General features: G+C 54.3%; 1 protein-coding gene across 1 annotated transcript; it reads right to left on the reverse strand.

The window, feature by feature from the left end:
- On the reverse strand, positions 1-10,784 carry HEXA (hexosaminidase subunit alpha). The gene is made up of 14 exons (XM_059823687.1): positions 10,550-10,784; positions 6,841-6,939; positions 6,378-6,443; positions 6,170-6,216; positions 5,743-5,853; positions 4,880-4,981; positions 4,649-4,781; positions 3,420-3,600; positions 3,012-3,098; positions 2,640-2,712; positions 1,990-2,170; positions 1,575-1,665; positions 1,037-1,141; positions 1-528 (listed from the first exon to the last, which is right to left on the reverse strand). Exons 1-14 carry the CDS (start codon positions 10,782-10,784, stop codon positions 465-467), a joined length of 1,575 nt encoding a protein of 524 aa, XP_059679670.1. The 3' UTR covers positions 1-464.
- Between the last annotated feature and the right edge of the window lie 6,525 nt (positions 10,785-17,309).

Consider the following 17,309-nt stretch of genomic DNA (forward strand, 5'->3'; position numbering starts at 1 on the left):
GTGAACAAACTGGGGGAGCCCCCACCTTCCTGTCATCTTCTCTCTGCGGGGACGGAGTCTGGGATAGCAGCAGAGACGAGACACAGTTTATCCAGCTGAGCAGGCACCCAGCAAGCTCCGGAGCCACCGGGATGAGACACAGCCAGATGCTCCTCCACCGGCACCTCCAGAGCAAGCCCTACCCATTCTCCTGCTAACAAAAAAACACTTGCACGGTCTCCCAAGCCCCAGCTGAGCACGAAAAGGCACCTTTTTCCTCTTTGGGGTCATTTATTTATAGATTTAAAGAAATAAAAATAGAAAAAGAGGCAAAGAGTGCAGGCTAAGGAAAAAAAGTTCACTGCAACAAAGCAAGAGCAGAAGCTGGGGGCGGGAAGGGGTCCCTCTGCCAAGCCAGCAGCTTTTGAGAGAGAGGGATCATTCCTCCTGTGTGCACAGCGACCGAGGGCAGCGGGACTCCCCTTTCAAAACCCGCCAAATTCGTTTTCACAGTATCCTACGTAAAGAGGCTGCGCCTGGACACCACGCCTGGAAAGAGAGCAGAGAGACAGCATTATGCAGGGGGCACAGGCAGAGCCCACAGTCGGGTTTGAGTGGTTCGAGAAGCATGGGTTGGCCATCGGTGCCTTGTTTCGGGTGCGACAAGGAGGGAGAGGTTTTCATCCTGCGCTTATAGACTCGTTTTTTAACTCGCGTGTGGGAGCACGGGGTAAGGGCAGGTTTCCTGGGGAAGCTGGTGCTGCAGGAGGGGTGGCAATAGCCGACAGGTCCCCCTTCCTCAGCACGAAGCCCTCTCCTCGACAGAGCCACCAGCCCACGGCGGCAGCAGGGGCTCTCTTCCAGCACGGCACAAAGCATGCTCTGCCCAAGCACAGGCAGGAGAAAAGCTCGGGACCGTCAATAAGAACAAGGGTCTTTTTGCAGCAGGGAAAGCCCACTTCACCCTTGCTGCCCTCCCCAGGATTGAACCCCAGGAGAGGGTGGCATTTGCGCTGTCCCCCAGAGCCGGCAGCCGGCTGCGAGGAAGGACAGTTACCCGAGAAGCTTGCAGCGGAAGTCGGCCAGCCGCACGTAGGCATCTTGCAGGTCCCTGACGGTTGCGTTACTCCACAGTCTCTCGGCTACGGCGCCAGCTCTCGGCCTTGGGGGAACGAGAGACAGAGGCGGTCAGGTCAGGGGGGAGTTCGAAGGCTTCTCACACAAAGCCCCGAGCTCCCAAACACTTTCCCAACCAACATCCTTCAACATGTGAAGGCATATGGCTTCTGTATATCAAAAGATCCACTCCTAGACGCACGCATATCAGGACGTACCGGGGAGACAGGACAGAGACCAGCATTAAACACATACTGGTTGCAGCAGCAGGTTGTACAGCAGCATGTTACAGTCTTAAAAACTCTCATTTAAGCCTCAGTGAAGCTGTTACTAGCACAGAGGCGCTGCCAGGGGACAGGGACAAGCAGCACGTACAGACCAAGCCAGCAGCGTTTAATGCAGGTCACTTGGTGGCGAAGGAAAGGGGCCTGAGCCCTGCCCCACACGACTCGGGCTAACCTCCCCACGGCTTCTCTTACCAGAGCCTGGGGGCCAGGTTAGTGACGTCCACATATTCACCCCACATGCACGCCTCTCCACCGATCACCCGATCCTTCTGCTCAGGGCTGCCTGCCAGAGGACACAGCATTCAGGTGATGGGGTCTTGTAAGACAACGGGGTGACTTATCGCTCTGCCCACAGAGGCGCCTGTAACAGCAGCGGAGGTGGTAACTTGCCCTGACGGAAGCCCCCGCTTCCAACCGCGGGCTGGGGGAGAGCAGAGTTGTTTTCTGCTGGCATCAAGGGAACGGCACATAGCGCAGGAACCAAGGACATGGTCACTCAAGCACCTTCACACCAGCAGCGAGAACAAATTAGTAAGAGACCCAGCCTTGGCGCGACCTCTGAGTGACAAGTCAGCTGCCATACGGGAAGAAGACACACAGAACACACCTTCAAACTTCAAGGGCTCCACTTGGTAGGCCGCCATCCAGTCCTGCCCGTAGGAGATGCGGTTGAGGTACCAGGGGGCAGAGAGCAGAGCCCGGTAGCCAGCCTTGGTGACGTTCGCCATCTCCTCCATGTACGGCATGGGGTTCTCCTTCCACACGTGGATGATGGTGTCTGGCCTCACCTGACGAGAACACGTGAACCCTGTGCACAGGATCGGTGCGGCAACAAGAGCACCACCTCCCGTCGCACGCAGAGTGCCCTGACCCATCCACAGCTCCAAACACCCCCAAAGGGAAACTGAGGCAGACACTGGCTTGACTTTTGAGCCACTTTCCATCTGGTTTGCAGAAGCAACAGAGGGAGGGATAAGCCCGTTTGCAGAGTGTCCCGGGCAGGGTTAAAACCCGCCTCTTGCAGGTGTATATACAAAAACCCGGAGGGAAGAGCCTGTTAACAGCAGTCTGACAAAGCCACCATGAGGGCAGCTCGCTGGCAGCACCATCTCAAGATCAACCCCAGGCCCATAACAGAGGACCCCCCCACCAGCCCCAGCACTGCACCCCAAGAGCACATCAGTGCGTCTGGCCGGGGTGCCGGCACTTTTCACCCCAGCACAGGGAACTGCATTAGGGAAAGCAGGCAGCTCTCACCTTCACTCCGTTGTCAAACACCTCCTGCCACACGATATAACCTTTGCCGAGGGAAGAGATGATGTCCAGAAGCCTGGAGTGGAAAGACTACTGAGTTTTGGGTCATTCCAACACCCGCAGTGGGATGCGAAGGTGCTTCTAAAGGAGAAAGAAGAAAGCACAGCCCCTCACGGGGCTCCTTTGTCCCTCAGCCCCAGGCTTTTTTGTGGTCAATCTCCCAATAAAATGCAGCTAGGCTACGCCCTTTGAGGTCAGGGAGATGCACCTGAATGGGCATGCTCGGGAAAGGAGATCTGGCCTCCCCGAGACAGCAGAAGGCATTTGTGCTGGTCACATACCGCAGCCGCAGGCCCAGAACACAGCCATCCTTACCTCTGGATGTAGAATGACTCTAACTTTTTGTAATCTTCACCAAAGCCCATCTCCTTCATGAAGGCACGGATTTCTGGATTGGATTTCCTGTGTACCAAAAAGATAATAAAAGGGCTGCATCCTGAGCTCTGGAGTAAGGCCAAGACGTGACCAAGTCCTTCCCACATCAGTCCAAGGCTAGCCCAGGCTTCCCAACAGCTGTGGCTGTGCTGGCATCAGTGGCTTCCCACAGCCAGCATCACCGTGAGCGCAGAAACTACAGGCACCACCACACACAGCTTCTCTCTCTGCCTAGGGGAGCAGGACACCAAAGATCTGCAGATGACCACAACCAAAAAACGATGGGCTGGGACTCCAGTCCCAGATATTTCCCCTCCCAGTCCTCATCCAGACCGATCTCAGACTCACCAGCACGTGAAGTCCACCTCATCGCCACCGAGGTGAAGAAAGAAGTCTGGGAACACAGCGCTGACCTCTTGGAACAAACTGGTCACAAACTGGTAGGTGCTGTTAAGGATGGGGTTGATGGGCCCATAGGTCCCAGAAGGATCCTTGCCCAAATAGCAGGGAGTCAGGAGGCCCGGAGCACCTGGGTCATAACAAACACAGGACAGTGAGGAAGGGGCTAAACGTGGCCATATGGCCCCGTATAACCCCCCAGACCCTCCTCAGAACGGTCCAGTGCCTGCCAGGGGACAGAAGACCCAGGCACTGCACACAAGGCGTAACCACGACAGCAGAAACGTGATCTCTGGCTCAGGAAGCCTGACCTGATGGGGAGGGATCTGCGTCCTGCACTCGTCTTCTGCTCCCCCCACACATATCCACGGCTGTCCCAAAACCACATTCCCAGGTGAGATCAGCAGGGCTCGAGCCTTTTAGGCTGGACACCCCTTTTTCCCCCCTGCAACAGCTACTCTGAGGATGGGACACAGACATGCCAAATCTCCACCCTTCCCAGGTTTCCCCCTTGGTATCTCTCCCCACTGCTTTTTTCAGGACATTCCTACGGGAAACTACACACAGAGCTGCTGAGGAAAGATAACGCCGAGGCAGTCCCCAGCACCCTCTCCCAGCTCCGCACACCCACTGCAGATGGGGAAGGGGGGCAGCCACAGTTTTGGCTGTGACCACATACACAGGGTGTACTCCAGTGCGGGCCATGGCATTTGGAGGCAGGGGAAGGAGAGAGAAAGACAAGGCAATGTTTTCCTGCAGCTTCTCACACTTCCAGACATGGAAGGAAGCGACATTTGCAGTCCTCTGAACAGGGAGCAGCATGTCTGGACTGGGGCACAGCTGAGCAGAGTGAGGAAGCTTGGTCAGCTGCACCCCCAGTCAAGCCCAAGACCTTTGCAATACCCACGATGTTGGTTTTGGCAGAGCAGATGTTCCCAAAAAACCATCCTGCTTGGACCCAAGAAGAGATGGAAACGTTTTCCTTTTGGATTTTGTTCTAGAAGTTGGACCATTGGGTCCTACTTCCCCCAGACGACGGTTTGCTCCTCCTCAAAGCCAGCCCGTGGGACACAGCTGCCCACAGCCCGCTTTCGGGATCCAGGTTGCAGACGCCCTTCCTCTCCCCGGTACAACTACAACTCTCCTCGCAGCAGCAGCAGGCAGGGGCTGCTCCTCACCTGGACCCCAGGAGAGGGTGTGCCCAGGAGTGTCGAACTCTGCGATGACTCTGATGCCACGCAGCCGGGCGTACTCAATCACCATCTGCACATCACTGGCTGTGTACACGTGGGTCATGGCATTGAAGGCTCCCTGGGGGAACACGGGAAATCTCAGCGCCTTGCTCAGGTGCCGAGAGAGGGATCTGCTCGCCCTGGGCTGGGTGCTACACGGTGATCACGGTGGGTTACCTGCTTGCTGAGCTCTGGGAAGGTCAAGCTCTCATAAGGGAAAGAGGGGTCGTCCACAATGTGCCAGTGAAACACATTGAACTTGTTGTAAGCCATGACGTCCTGGGAAGGAATAGGAACAGATGAACATGCCCCGTCTCTTCTGAAAGGTCATCCAGCTTGCCACAGAAAGGGGACAAGGTCCCTGTACTCCAAAAGGACAAGGCAGAGTCCCCAAACACTCCCCACGATCCAAAAGGGATTCAGACACCTCTCTTCACACACACCAGCATCACAAAGAGCTGCAGAGGGCCAGCAGTGCTTCCGTTCACAATATAACTTGGGATGAACACAGAACCACCACCCACCTTTGTCTAACGTGGCTGGGAAGAAGTCAGTGTTTTCCCTTGCCTCAGAAACAACCCAGCCTCAGAAAGGAATCTGGATTGCAGGAATCCAAGATACTTCAGGGTTTTCATCCTTCTCTCACTTACAAAGGAAGCTGAGAAGTCACCCAAATGAGACAGCTGTGCGTTACACCAGGAGCAAACACAGCCATGGGCACTGGGAAGGACCTACAGCATGGAAGCATTTTTCCATGATCCACATCCGTATATTAAGAACTGAGGTCATGCTGCCATTCCACCCCAGCCTGTTGCTTCATCTGGGGACAAGAAAGCTGGTTTTCTTCAAAAAGCCTAGGTTTGACAAGCTCTTCCTTGATGAGATGTAGATGCAGTGGCCTACGCACTAGACAGCTCCTAGGATCTTTGGAAAGGAGCAAAAACCCAAAAAGCCCTCCAGGCCACTCAAGGAGCCCTCAGTTGTCACAGAGAAAGGGACACCCAACTAAACCACCTCGTCTCCCAGCACAGGCACCCTACCAGAGTTTCCAGGATGGCTTTCAGAGGCAGGTAGTGACGAGAGGTGTCCAGCAATAGTCCCCGATGAGGGAAACGGGGAAAGTCCACGATTTCTGTCTTGTTGATGTAGTACTGCATGCAAAGAACATGAGGAAGAAGGGCTTTGGGCAACACAGCCATTAGCAGGAAACAATCACCTTTGTCCCCAGGGCCAGCGGGACAAGGAGGGGTAGCCTCACTGCCCAGCGTGCAAGCAAGCCAAAAAGAATTGCAACGCTTTACCCGCTCAGGAGGCAGGGATCTGGCTGGATTCATGAATCCCTACTTGGCCCTTGGCGAGGCTGCGCTGCCCTGCTAGTACCCCCCTCATCCTGAGCATCCCAGCAATCCTCAGCCTGTCCCCATTAGGGAGAGCTGGCTGCCCCCAGGAGATGAGGCCAGGACTCACCGTGCCATTCTCATCTCTCCCAACGAGCTGGCTGAACGTTTCCAGACCTGCAGGAAAACCACACACAGTTCCTTTCTCAGCACAGATTCCCCCAAAGGAACAGAGCTCAATTAACAAATACGCCTATGGAAAGAGAGATGCACAGAGAGACATCCCCATAGGCCTGGGGCAGGGAGAGCGGGAATGCCCGACAGAAAGCACACCTCACCTCTGAGAGCTCCCCAGACAGAATCCGCAGAGAGCAGTGAGGAGCCTTCCGAGACGGACAGCTTATCTGAAACACAGCATCAGAGGGGCCAGCGCTGGCATTAGGTCCCACACTCCGTCACACACTGCTACGAGCCACGACAGCCCCAGCTACGGGGTTGCAGCAGCACCAGGCAGAGGTTTTGATACAGGAATGCACCCTGGGATCCCAGAGAACCAACTTTTGGGTTTGGTTTTTTTTGTTTTAAACCTCTCCCACTGCTTTATCAGCATCCTTAGGTAAGTCGCTCCCTCCCTGCCCCAGTTTCTCAATAATACAGTGAGGATGCTGCCTGCCCAAAATTGGGGGTGAGTGCTGCACAGTGCTATTTCCAATTGATGGGCACAGTTAACATCCATGCTCCCGCTCCAGTCACTCCCTCCCGCTCCAGTCACTCCCTCCCGCTCCCAACCCTGATACTCACAGTTTTCTTTGGAGTCCAGGTTGGGAAACCCATCGCAGCCCGGTGTGGCAACAAAGACAAGGAGCTGAGTGCAGGGTGGCCCCCAGGGTTGCTCGTTCTCTGCAAAGGACACAGATCACAGACATCAACCCCATCCTGGCTCTTTTCCTTGCTTCCAGTCCACCACCATCCTCCCAGCCCAGCTAGTGACGGAGGCACAGGACTACGTGGACTTTTAACACACGTGGCAGAAACAGGCACCTCCTCCTTCACCCCTTCACAGGGGTGTTCAGCGGCGGCTTCTTTCAACACAGGCAACCAGGAGCACATGAGCTGATCCCAAGCTTCAGTGCAGAGAAGGTCTGCTGGTGAGGAAGCCCCAAAGGAAGGCTTCACAGTGGAAGCTTAAAAGAAGCACACAAAAGAGGAGAGACATCAGACTATGATCTAGCAGCAGCCCCCAAGGCTTCCCGGATGCCAGCCCCTGCTCTAAGCAACAGCCACGACTACTCAAATCTTCTCCGGGGGGTGGGAGGTGAAGAGCTTCATGTTTCCAAACTCTCCCAGCACGGGGAAAAAGCACGAACGCAAGAGCTCTGCTACCCTACCCACACTTCCTAGAAAGGGCAAAGAAACCCTGTGAAAAAAGGGTGGAGAATGAATCCAAGCATACTGCAGAATTGGGCTGAGTTAGAGGCCACCGAAAGGTCTTGCCCAACACAGAAAGGCTCCCGACCTACTTCACCTTCTGCAGAGCAAGTCCCAGGCACAGTGGCTGGAAAAATAAACCCAGCCACATTCAGACCCCACGCAGGACCTCTGGCCATGCTTCCCTATCTGAAGGAGCACTTCCAAGGATGCACAGCCCCAAGTCCTCACTGGAGTCGCTCCCCCAACTCCAAAGGGAGGTGTTCAGCCTTCGCTGAGATGCATGGGTCTACTCACAGCAGTCTCTGGCCAGGAGAAGCGCGGGTTAGCTGGGTGGAACCCTGCTAATCACAGCCAAGGTCTATGCCTACACCCCCACGGCGTTCCCAGGAACAGCTCAATACGGTCACTGAAAAATGAAAAGCTTGGCTTTCAGTAAGGCTGGTCACAAGCTGGGCACCAAGCAGACTTCAGAGAGACCACAGCACCACCAGGATCTGGGTGAAATGCAGACAGCCCATGCTCTGAAGCTCACAGGAACCAGAAACCCCAAATTTCTCCATGAAGGAAAGGCAAAACCTTCATGGAGAGAAGGGAAACAGCTCAAAGATAGTCCTCAGTTTTGAGCCTTCCTCTCAGTTACAGACAAGCCGGTAGCCAAGGCAACCTCGCAGATGTGCAAGCTGCCACGCAGGCACAGCAAGACCTGCTCCCTCTGCTCGGTAAGACGGCAGCTCCCCAGGGACAGCCACTCTCAAGCCTGGGGACATGGGAAATACTCATTCTGTTGAGAAGCCTCAACAGAATTGGTCCCACCACCACGCACCGCGTTTACACCCTCACAGGGAGACATCGCCAAACCCAAACGTGGCCTCCTTGGCCAAGGAGCAGGCAGACACCAGCACTACCACACCTAGAAGGCAATCCAGATGGGCGCAGCAGGGATCAGTGACCCATCGACCACAAAGGATGAAGTTCATGGTTCAAAAGAGCGCTGTGAAGGCACACATCAAGTTAAATACAGTCAGGGACTGGAAGACAAGAACACTAACACAATGGCTGCAGCAGGTTAGCAGCAGCAAGACATCAGGGATGGGAGGTCCCAGCCTGAGCTCCACGTAGGGTCCCGGGTCTTTCCCAGAGTTGCCCGGCTTAATGACAAGAAACAAGGGAAGAACCACAGGGGAAATACCAATTAGACGTAAGGAAAAAAACATATTCTTCACCTTGAGGGTGGTCAAGCACCACAGCAAGGTTTCAGTTCTCCATCCTTGGAAATAACTGCGATTTCGGCTGGACACAGCCCTGAGAAGCTTGACCCAACTGCAAAGTTGGCTCCAACTTCCAGGTTGGCCCTATTTTGAGCAGGGGCTTGACCAAAGACCCCCATATGTCCCTCCTAACTTAACCTGGTCTCTGTTTTTATGCTTGAAGTCCAGGATTAATGCAGAGTTTGGACATAATCTTACTGGCTTGTTAAACCGACATAGCAGCTTTCTGAAACAGACAGAAAACAGCTTCTCTCTTATTTTCTCTATTAATAGAAGCTATTTCCTCCCATCCAGGGTTTCCATTGCCTGTTATTACTAACCACCCATGTGGAAGAAAAAAAAAAAGGCAGGCAAAGAGGGGAAAAAAGCCCTAACATTAAGCATGTAGTTTAAGCATCATAAAGCAGGGAGTACGGAAAGCGGTGAGTATGCACACAGAGCTCGATCTCGTGATGAGAAGAAGTTGCTCCAAGTGGTTTCATGGTTGCATTTCCCCCCTGAGAGGAACAGGAAAACATGAATAATTATATCGGCCGTTTAAGTTTAGTTCCTAGCAGCAAAAAAAGAAACAAGAGGAGTCTTCTCAGCTCCCAAATCAAAATTTATTTCCATTGCTACTTACAAGAGTTGAAGAAATAAAATAAGCCAAACAGATCTTTTCAGCATTTCAAACTTGCCTGTGTCAAGGCACAATGCGCTCGAGATGAAGCAGAGAGGCTTCCAACGCCATCACCCTTCTCCACGTCAATCAGTGGCGACAGAGTTCACACTGACATTTAAAACACTTGGAAGCAGAGTTACTAGCTCTTCTTGATGAATGAAGCATTTCATGTTTCCCAGATATAGTGCTTCAGGCTGCCGCAGACCCACACAGGTACTGAGCATCTGTAAGTGCCGGCTCCCCAGCCTGCGTTTGCCTCTGTGAACGCGGCCTGGGAATTTCCTGCGTTTCAACCCAGACACGCAATGGGCGCCATCACGAAGAAATCCGGGTGCAAGAAACCTATGACCTATCCCAAATCAAGCCTGGGCTCTCAAAGCTTTTGCCTTTCCTCATCTTACCCTACAATTTCAGGGTGAATCCAAGAGCTACTACCTCTGTCAGAAAAGCCACGCTGCCTCGGGGTGCTTAGCAGCACACCTTATGAAAAAAGGGCAGAAAGAGCCCCATGGCATGAATATGTGCTTGCTAGAAACACACATGGAGCGGCAAGAGTCTTTCCTCAAGGTGAAGCTTCACGCTGGACACCAAGAGCTGCTAGAACCGGGACGAGCCAGGACTTGCGAAAAGCACTGAAGCTGGAGTGATCGCAACCCGGGCGGCAGCTCTCCCTGCAGTCGCAAGAAAAGGAAGCAAAGGGAAGCGCTGGGGAGCTGAAACACGATCTGGAGGAGATAAAAAATGAGATAGAAAGAGGAAACTCTTGATAGCAAGAGCCTAACTCCTTAAAAGAAATGCAAGACCACTAGTGCTCACCGTGACAAAGAGGGTTAGATTTTTATTTGAAAAGGTGCCTGCCACAGGCATTGCCCTCCGCATACCAACACGACTCGGTTGAAGCCGCTGCGCCATCAGACCACAGCCACCATCTCCCCTCACCCCCAGCCCCTGCTGAAGCGGGGAAGTAAGGGGGTCACAAAGCAGACCGCCACACCGAAACGGTGGTTTGACCCCCAAAATAAACGAGGGTTTGGTTTCGTGGGGGGTTTTTTAAAGAATAAAGCCACAGGTGAAAGGGTTAACTGCCCTTCCAGCAGCCCCTCGTCCCCGCGTAGGGAGGCCGCAGAGCCCCCCCCCCTCCCCGCCTCACCGGTCGGGCGGGCGGCGGCGAAGAGCAGCGCCCAGTACCGCTGGAAGGCCGCCTCCAGCACGGCGCAGCCCGGCCCCACGGCGGAACCGGCGGCGTAGGCGAAGCGGAAGCGGCGGGGAGGCAGCAGGCAGCGGCCGCCGCCCGGCGGGAAGCGCTCGGCCTGGGGCCGCGGCCACACGGCAGCTGCCGGCTCCAGCACCGCCAACAGCAGCAGCAGCGCCCGCACCGCCGCCATGTCGCGCCGCGCCGCCTGAGGGAGGAGGCGGCGCCGCCCGCCGCGGGAGGGACGCCCGCGAAATGGCAGCTCGGCCCCGCGGGGCCGCGCCCGCCTCCCCCGGGGCTGCCCACCGCCATCGGGCCAGAAAGGCCCCCGCCGCCCCCCCCGCAAAGCCGCCGGGGGTGGCTTTACCCGAGCGAGCACCTCTTTACTTGTAAATGAACCCACAAAACCCGCAAGGAGCGTGGTGCCCCCCCACCCATCAAAATTCAGAGCCCCTCCGGCTCGCCCTGTGCCCGCAGGGGATAGCCTTGGGGAGCCCCAGCGGTCCCATCTGGGGTCTGGGGAGGGGATTTATGATCTAAACCACACACTTCACCTGCACCGCTTCCAGCTGTGTGGCGGAACACGCAACAGGCTTTGGATCCACCTTGGGTTTTGGCATCTTTGGTTGGTACCACGCGTTTTTACGAATAACGCTGGGTGTAAATGAGCCCTTGCGGGGGTTTCCAGGGGTGTTACACGGGTGGCGGGTGAAATACTGGTCGGGTTGTACAAAAAAAAGGGCTTTATCCCATGGTGGAGCCTCACGCTCAAGCGTTGCGGAGATGCTCGCCACGCAGGGTTTGGCTTTCGCAAGGAAACGCTCAACCGCAGGTGAGCTCTTTATTTTGCCTCCTCCCTCCCAGCTCTGCATTCCTCAGCAATCCCCACGTCAAATAAGGACCCTTAAGCCCATGTCTTACCCATCTAATTGCCAACACAACCCTACCAGCTCCTACACGGGAACCAACTCCATCAAATGATTAAAGATCTGTTATCCCGGCCCTCCTGAGCAAGCAGTGAAGCTGCCGGAAAACCCCAAGCTATCAGGAGCATTGAGAGACATGGAGAGCAAGCAGGAAATTACGCAAACGCCACGGGAGAATGCACAAGGGAGATGGCTCCATCGCACAAGCACAGGATGAAAAACCACTTTGCCTGAGCAGGACGCAACCATGGAAAAGTCTAGTGGGGAATTTAAGGGATTGTCCCCCCAGTGAGCAGCACGGTAAGAGCCAGGGGCAACAAGAAAAAAGCTTATTTTGCAGAAAAACCCTCAAGGAACTTGGTGTCAAAGGCTAGAAAAGCACCAGCACAAAGGTGGGGGCTGACGGTGAAAGGAGAAGAGCCGGGAGGACACGGGGGAGTTTCAGCGGAGCTGGGAAGGAAGGTTTCAGGGGGATGGAAAAAGGTGCTCACCAGGGGTGAGGGAGCCTGCGAGGCACCCATGAAGGTTTTAAGGGTGTCATGGGGGTGGAGAAGTCATTGGGATGCTGGGCAGCAGGAGGGGAGCGCAGTTAAGTTTGGGTCTAAATGGGATCGTGGGTATTTCTTGAGATCAGTGAAAATGGATGGGGGATCTCAGGTGGGGGGCTAAGGATCGCACATAGATGGGGGAGCTGGGCTCCACCAAGAATGGGGTCAGAGAGAGCCAGCTAGTATTGCCATGAGCTTAACGCCTACACAGTGCTGCATCCTTCTTCCACAACCCTGTGGAGCAGCAAAGACCACCCATCCACCCAAGGGAAGGTGAGCCCAGGACCTGGGATGGGCCAGGCAACAACCTTACCAGCTGGGTGCAGCCCTACAGCCAGGCGAGCAGAGCATGGTGGTAGCAGCAATAAGGCCCATCAACAGTCCAGGTGTCACTTGGCAAAATCTAGGATCAACCTGGCAAAGTCTAGGAGCAGATGCACCTACAGGACAGCTCAGAAAAAAAGTAGCTGCTCAGAAAAAAAGTGGTTGCTCAGACATCAGCTTAAATGGAGCTCCGGGAGCAATGGGGCACGGTGGAGGTCCCAGGTGAGGCCGATTGGGGCCATTAAAGCCTGTTGGTGCCCTCAGGCTCCTGACAATCCTCACCTGCCCCTTGTTTTCCCTACAAAGAGGTGGCAGGACCCCAGTTCAGCACAGTGCTATGTGCTTGCCTGCTTCCCCATGGTCCTGACTCCAGCACCGTTGCTCCAGGATGTTAGTCCTGTACAGCTGTCTCCATCCACATCGCACAGCGGGAAGGGATGCGGAAGAGAACACCTATATTCCAACCCGCGTTGGACTTCTGGGAAAATGGCTCCTGTCATTCCTTGTGCTCAAGTTTTCCTCCGCTTGCCTCAAGGCTGCTGCTGGTCTACGTGCAGCTTCTGTCATCTTGAGCGGGGTTTGTTGCCTTTCCCCATGCAAACCTCCGAAGCGCCAGCTGTTGCCACCGCTTTTCTGACAACGTCGATTGATTCCAGTATCTCTGGACTTTTCCTCAAGTAGCTTCACTGTATTAAAATTGCAGGGGAAGGAAAGAAAAGAGCCAAGACAGTTTGTTGCTGTGTTGCGTCAGGCAATGTCAGCAGCATTGGCAGGGCTGCGCTTCCCAGCGTGTGAGACTGAAATGCGAAAGTGGCCTGGCCTGAAGTGAATCCTTATCTCAGGCTGGGGAGGGTGGCGTGGTCACCAGACTTATGTAAAGCATTGTGATCATAGCTTTCAGTCGAAATAGTCAAGCCTTTCTACGGATTCTGTTGTTGTTGCTATTTTAGGGGACCTGATGTCTCCGGGGAATGACTCACAGAAGTTCATCTGTAGCTGGCTGGTATTAATCTAGACTAACAGTCTGATTCAGGAATGCATCTTTAAGTAAGAAAACTGCTTAAGCATGTGTTTAACTTTGCAGCTTGGCTAAAAGAAACTGGTTTACACGCTGTCCTGCATTGGGCATGGAGCAGCAGTACCCAGAAGTTGCTGATGCTCTTCAGTAGCTCTCCAATAGAGCAGCTCACGGTCTCTGGGCGTCTCTCCGGGGTGATATGTCCACCTGGGAAGGCTGGCCTCTTCAGGCTAGTTCAGCAAGGAACAAGCAGGGAGTAAATGAGGAGACACAAGGTTCAGAGCTTACCTGTTCTCCCCCACCGCACTTCTGCTCGCCCTGACCCGGATCACCAGCCCCGCAGCAGGGATGTACTGGCTCAGAGGCACTTTAACGTCGTTGCACGGGACTAAACTGGGGGCTGAGAACACCACGCCGCGCCAGCCACGTGATACCCGTTGCAGAAGTACCTGCAAACCCCTCTTGTCATCTCTTTGACTGCAAGAGCTGGAAGCCAAATTGCTGGGGGACTCTGCAGAAAACCGTGCTGCACCAGGGCTCTGCTGGATTACCTGCTTACTACAATAATGAATTTGGTAGAAATCCAAATTCATTGTTCTGACACAAATTGTTATAAAATCTGGCTGGTATCACACTTGTGTCTTTCTGGTTTGTTCACCTTTGGGGCATGAGGGTGGCCTTTGGGCTGTCAGTGCAGTTCCTTGTTCCACAGCATTTTTTTTAAGATATAAACCCATTTATTATGCTGCCTAATTCCCTGTAATGTTGGCTGCTTCTGCATTTAATCAGGAGGGCATTTTGCATACACATTCCTCCGCTGGTGAGAAGCGTATGAGCTGGTGAAAGGGAACGGAGGAAGCCATTCATGGAAACCTTCATAGAGCGTGAGTTTTCTGTTTGCTTTGCTCTTTGAGCCAAACGCTGTCTAAGCACACTCACTCCTGAATGAAGCCAGCTCCAAGGTCAAGGGACCTGCTGGTGGTGCGGCTGGAAGAGGGCTTTGGAAAACACAGATCATCTTCTGGAAACGCCTGCAACTGCCTGTAGATCTCCAATTTGAATTTTGACATCTCAGCAGCTTTCTGGGCAATTTTACTCTCTCCATTTGCTTGTTTACCTCCCCTTTCATCCTTGGTAAAATAATTATGGTATTTGGATTGCAGCCATGAGGGTTGCAGCCATGCATTTGGTGACGTGACCTTATTTGTGGTGGTGGTCCTGGGGGGACTAAGGGTCGGCATGTGCTGGGTCTTTGCAGGTGTGGACCCTCCTGTTGCATATCTCCATATTTTGGGGAGGATATTGTTCAGCATGGTGTCACGCAGGTGCTGGAAGGGAGCAAGCCATCTGCACGAATTGGTGCTGATGTATCCGTTGTTCCAGCTTATGGCTGCTCCGTGTGAAGGTGGGATGACAAGGAGACATTTCTTCCTTCAGGGTGACATCGCTCTTCTCAGAGTGACTCTCCTGAAGCTTGCTGTGGACAAGGGTGCACCACGCAGCAGCAGCAGGCCACCAGCCTCGCTGTGCAGTGACCTGAGCTGGGGCTTTCTACCAAAACCAAACTGAGTCTCGTAGGAGAATGGGTGAGTCTCCCAGCCTCTCCACTCTCTGCCAGAGATACCCGTCCCCAAGGGGGTGACGGGGGGAAGCAGTGTCCCTCTGAGCCCCAACGCTGCAGACTGTGAGCTGGAGAGGCCGAGGTACCAGCACCCACTTCATCGAGCAGAGGGGTGCTCGCATTTAAACACCCAGCAAAAGCCAGGAGAGATGATTGGTGGAGCTGTAGCACGTGCGCACAGATCATCCTAAACAGGAGATCCTAAATCCACCCCCAGGGTATTCTCACCGGCCAGATCCTTCATTAACAGCTCAGCCTATGAGGAACATTTGTGCTTTCGAGGGCTGAAGCAGGCTGGTGTACAGCACGCTGCTTTCAGAGCCACAAGCACGTATCCTGGTGCTTTTCAGAGCACAGGATGACTCGTTTTCATATCTCTACATTTCCACCTTGACCACTGCGTGTCACGCTAGATGCTGCCATCGAACAGTTTAGCAGATGCACGTGGTAAATGAATTTCTCAGCACAGATGGAGTTTAGCAGAAGGGACCTCTTCAGATGGGAGAGCACATGTAAGGGGAGCGAGGCCTGGGAGATTCAGAGCAAGCAGGCAGAAGCGGGTCTCAGCGAGGAGGACTCTTCCAACAATTATGAACTTAAAAGTGGAGTTTAAGGCAAAAAGCTTGAGGTGAGATCTGTTAATCAGTCTGAAGGATTTGGGTTCCTGACTCGAGCTCAGCCTGGTGGTATTTGCGCTATTGGTATTATTTGGAAAACCTTTTTTCCTCTGGATTATCTCCAGCTCGCACAGCTTTGGGGTGGCTGAACAAACGGCGGCGATCTGAGGGGCACCTCAGCCCACCCTCGCCGTTGAGGTTGTTAATGGTGCAGGCAGCCAAAATCAAATCCGAGGCATTGAGAAATCTCCTGGATTTCCTTTCTCCCGGTGCGGGAGCTCCGTGTGTCTCCAGTGACGGAGGAGAAGGGCTTGTTCCGGAGATCCCACCTGGCTCGAGGAGTGGTGGAGCGGGAGGGAGGCCGGGTGAGATGGGAGGTTCCCCCCAAATCCACGGGTGAACCTCCCAGGGCAGGAGACTGGGGGCGGCTGTGCTGTAGGGCACCAGCATTTTTCACAGCATTTTGGTATAGCGAAGCAGGGCTTGTCACAGGGAGATGCTGTGAGTTATTGCGGAGGCTGAGCGTTTGTGGCTGCCGTCCCTGGCTGCTCTCAGTCACGGCTGTGGGGCTGAGCTGGAATCAATCAGAGCCCATGGATGCGTGGTGACAAACTCCTCCTGCACAGAGGCCCCGCTCCCGTAAATCCCTAAGTGGGTGCTTAACTTCACGGAGCAAGGTGATTGCAATGCAATATTTTATTCTTGTCAGCTTCAGCGTTAACAGTTACTAGAATCACTTGGGTAATTAAGCTCTTGCAAGAATAAAATGAAAAAGCACCAGGTGTCTATGGAGATCTAAATCATTTTTCAGAGTGGGTAGAAGAGCGGTTCTCAGCTTTCCTTGGTAGCTGGAGTCCTAAAATTCCCAGAGGCAGTGCAGATCCCCTTGGCATGAGCTGAAGGCAGCAGCCCTGCTTTTCTTGGGTACCTTTTACCAACCATCTACAAGGAGCCAGTGCGTGCGCAGGGCTCCGTACGTGACCATTGGGTCGGAAACTTTGTAATGAAAGGAACACCTTTTGCAAAAGGCATGGCTAAAATTTCATACCAAAGAGTATTTTTGAGAAGTATTAGTGTTTTAAGTGAGGAGTAACCGGCAGCGAAGCGCTGATCCCCGTCTTGCTGCGGGAAGAGATAAGGCCACGACTGTAGGAGGAGAACCGCCTTCCCACGTGTACGGGAGGGCATCGGGAAGATCCCATCGCTGTTTATAAATGTTTATTACTGCGGTTATACGAGAAAGGGAAACAGTCGGGTGCCCAGGGAGGTTTAACCGTGTTTCTGAACGGCTGTGCTCTGTGCTGCTGAAGGATGGCTCTTCCCCTTGGGTTCTGAAGGGCTGTGCGAGGCGATGGCTTTACGGCTTTAGCTCGGTGTCTAACAGCTCATCTCGCCGGGCTTTGCGCCGAGGCCCCGGGCTCGGGAGCTCTGCAGCCTCGGCGGGGGCCAGGAGAGGGCAGCGGGGAGGCGCTCGGATACCGGCGGCGGGGATGCCGGGGGGCACCCGGGGGATGGCACAGCCAGCCCGGGGCCGGCGGGGCGCTCCTGGGCAGCCGGAGGGCAAAAACAGGTTACCAAACACACTGATAACCCCGACCTGGAGGGGAGGGTCACTTGGGTGAGGGTTGGACCCCGTTTTGCGTCACACAGAATCGCTAAGGTTG

The sequence above is a fragment of the Gavia stellata genome, chromosome 13 (assembly GCF_030936135.1).
Source record: "Gavia stellata isolate bGavSte3 chromosome 13, bGavSte3.hap2, whole genome shotgun sequence".
NCBI classification, from domain to species: domain Eukaryota; kingdom Metazoa; phylum Chordata; class Aves; order Gaviiformes; family Gaviidae; genus Gavia; species Gavia stellata.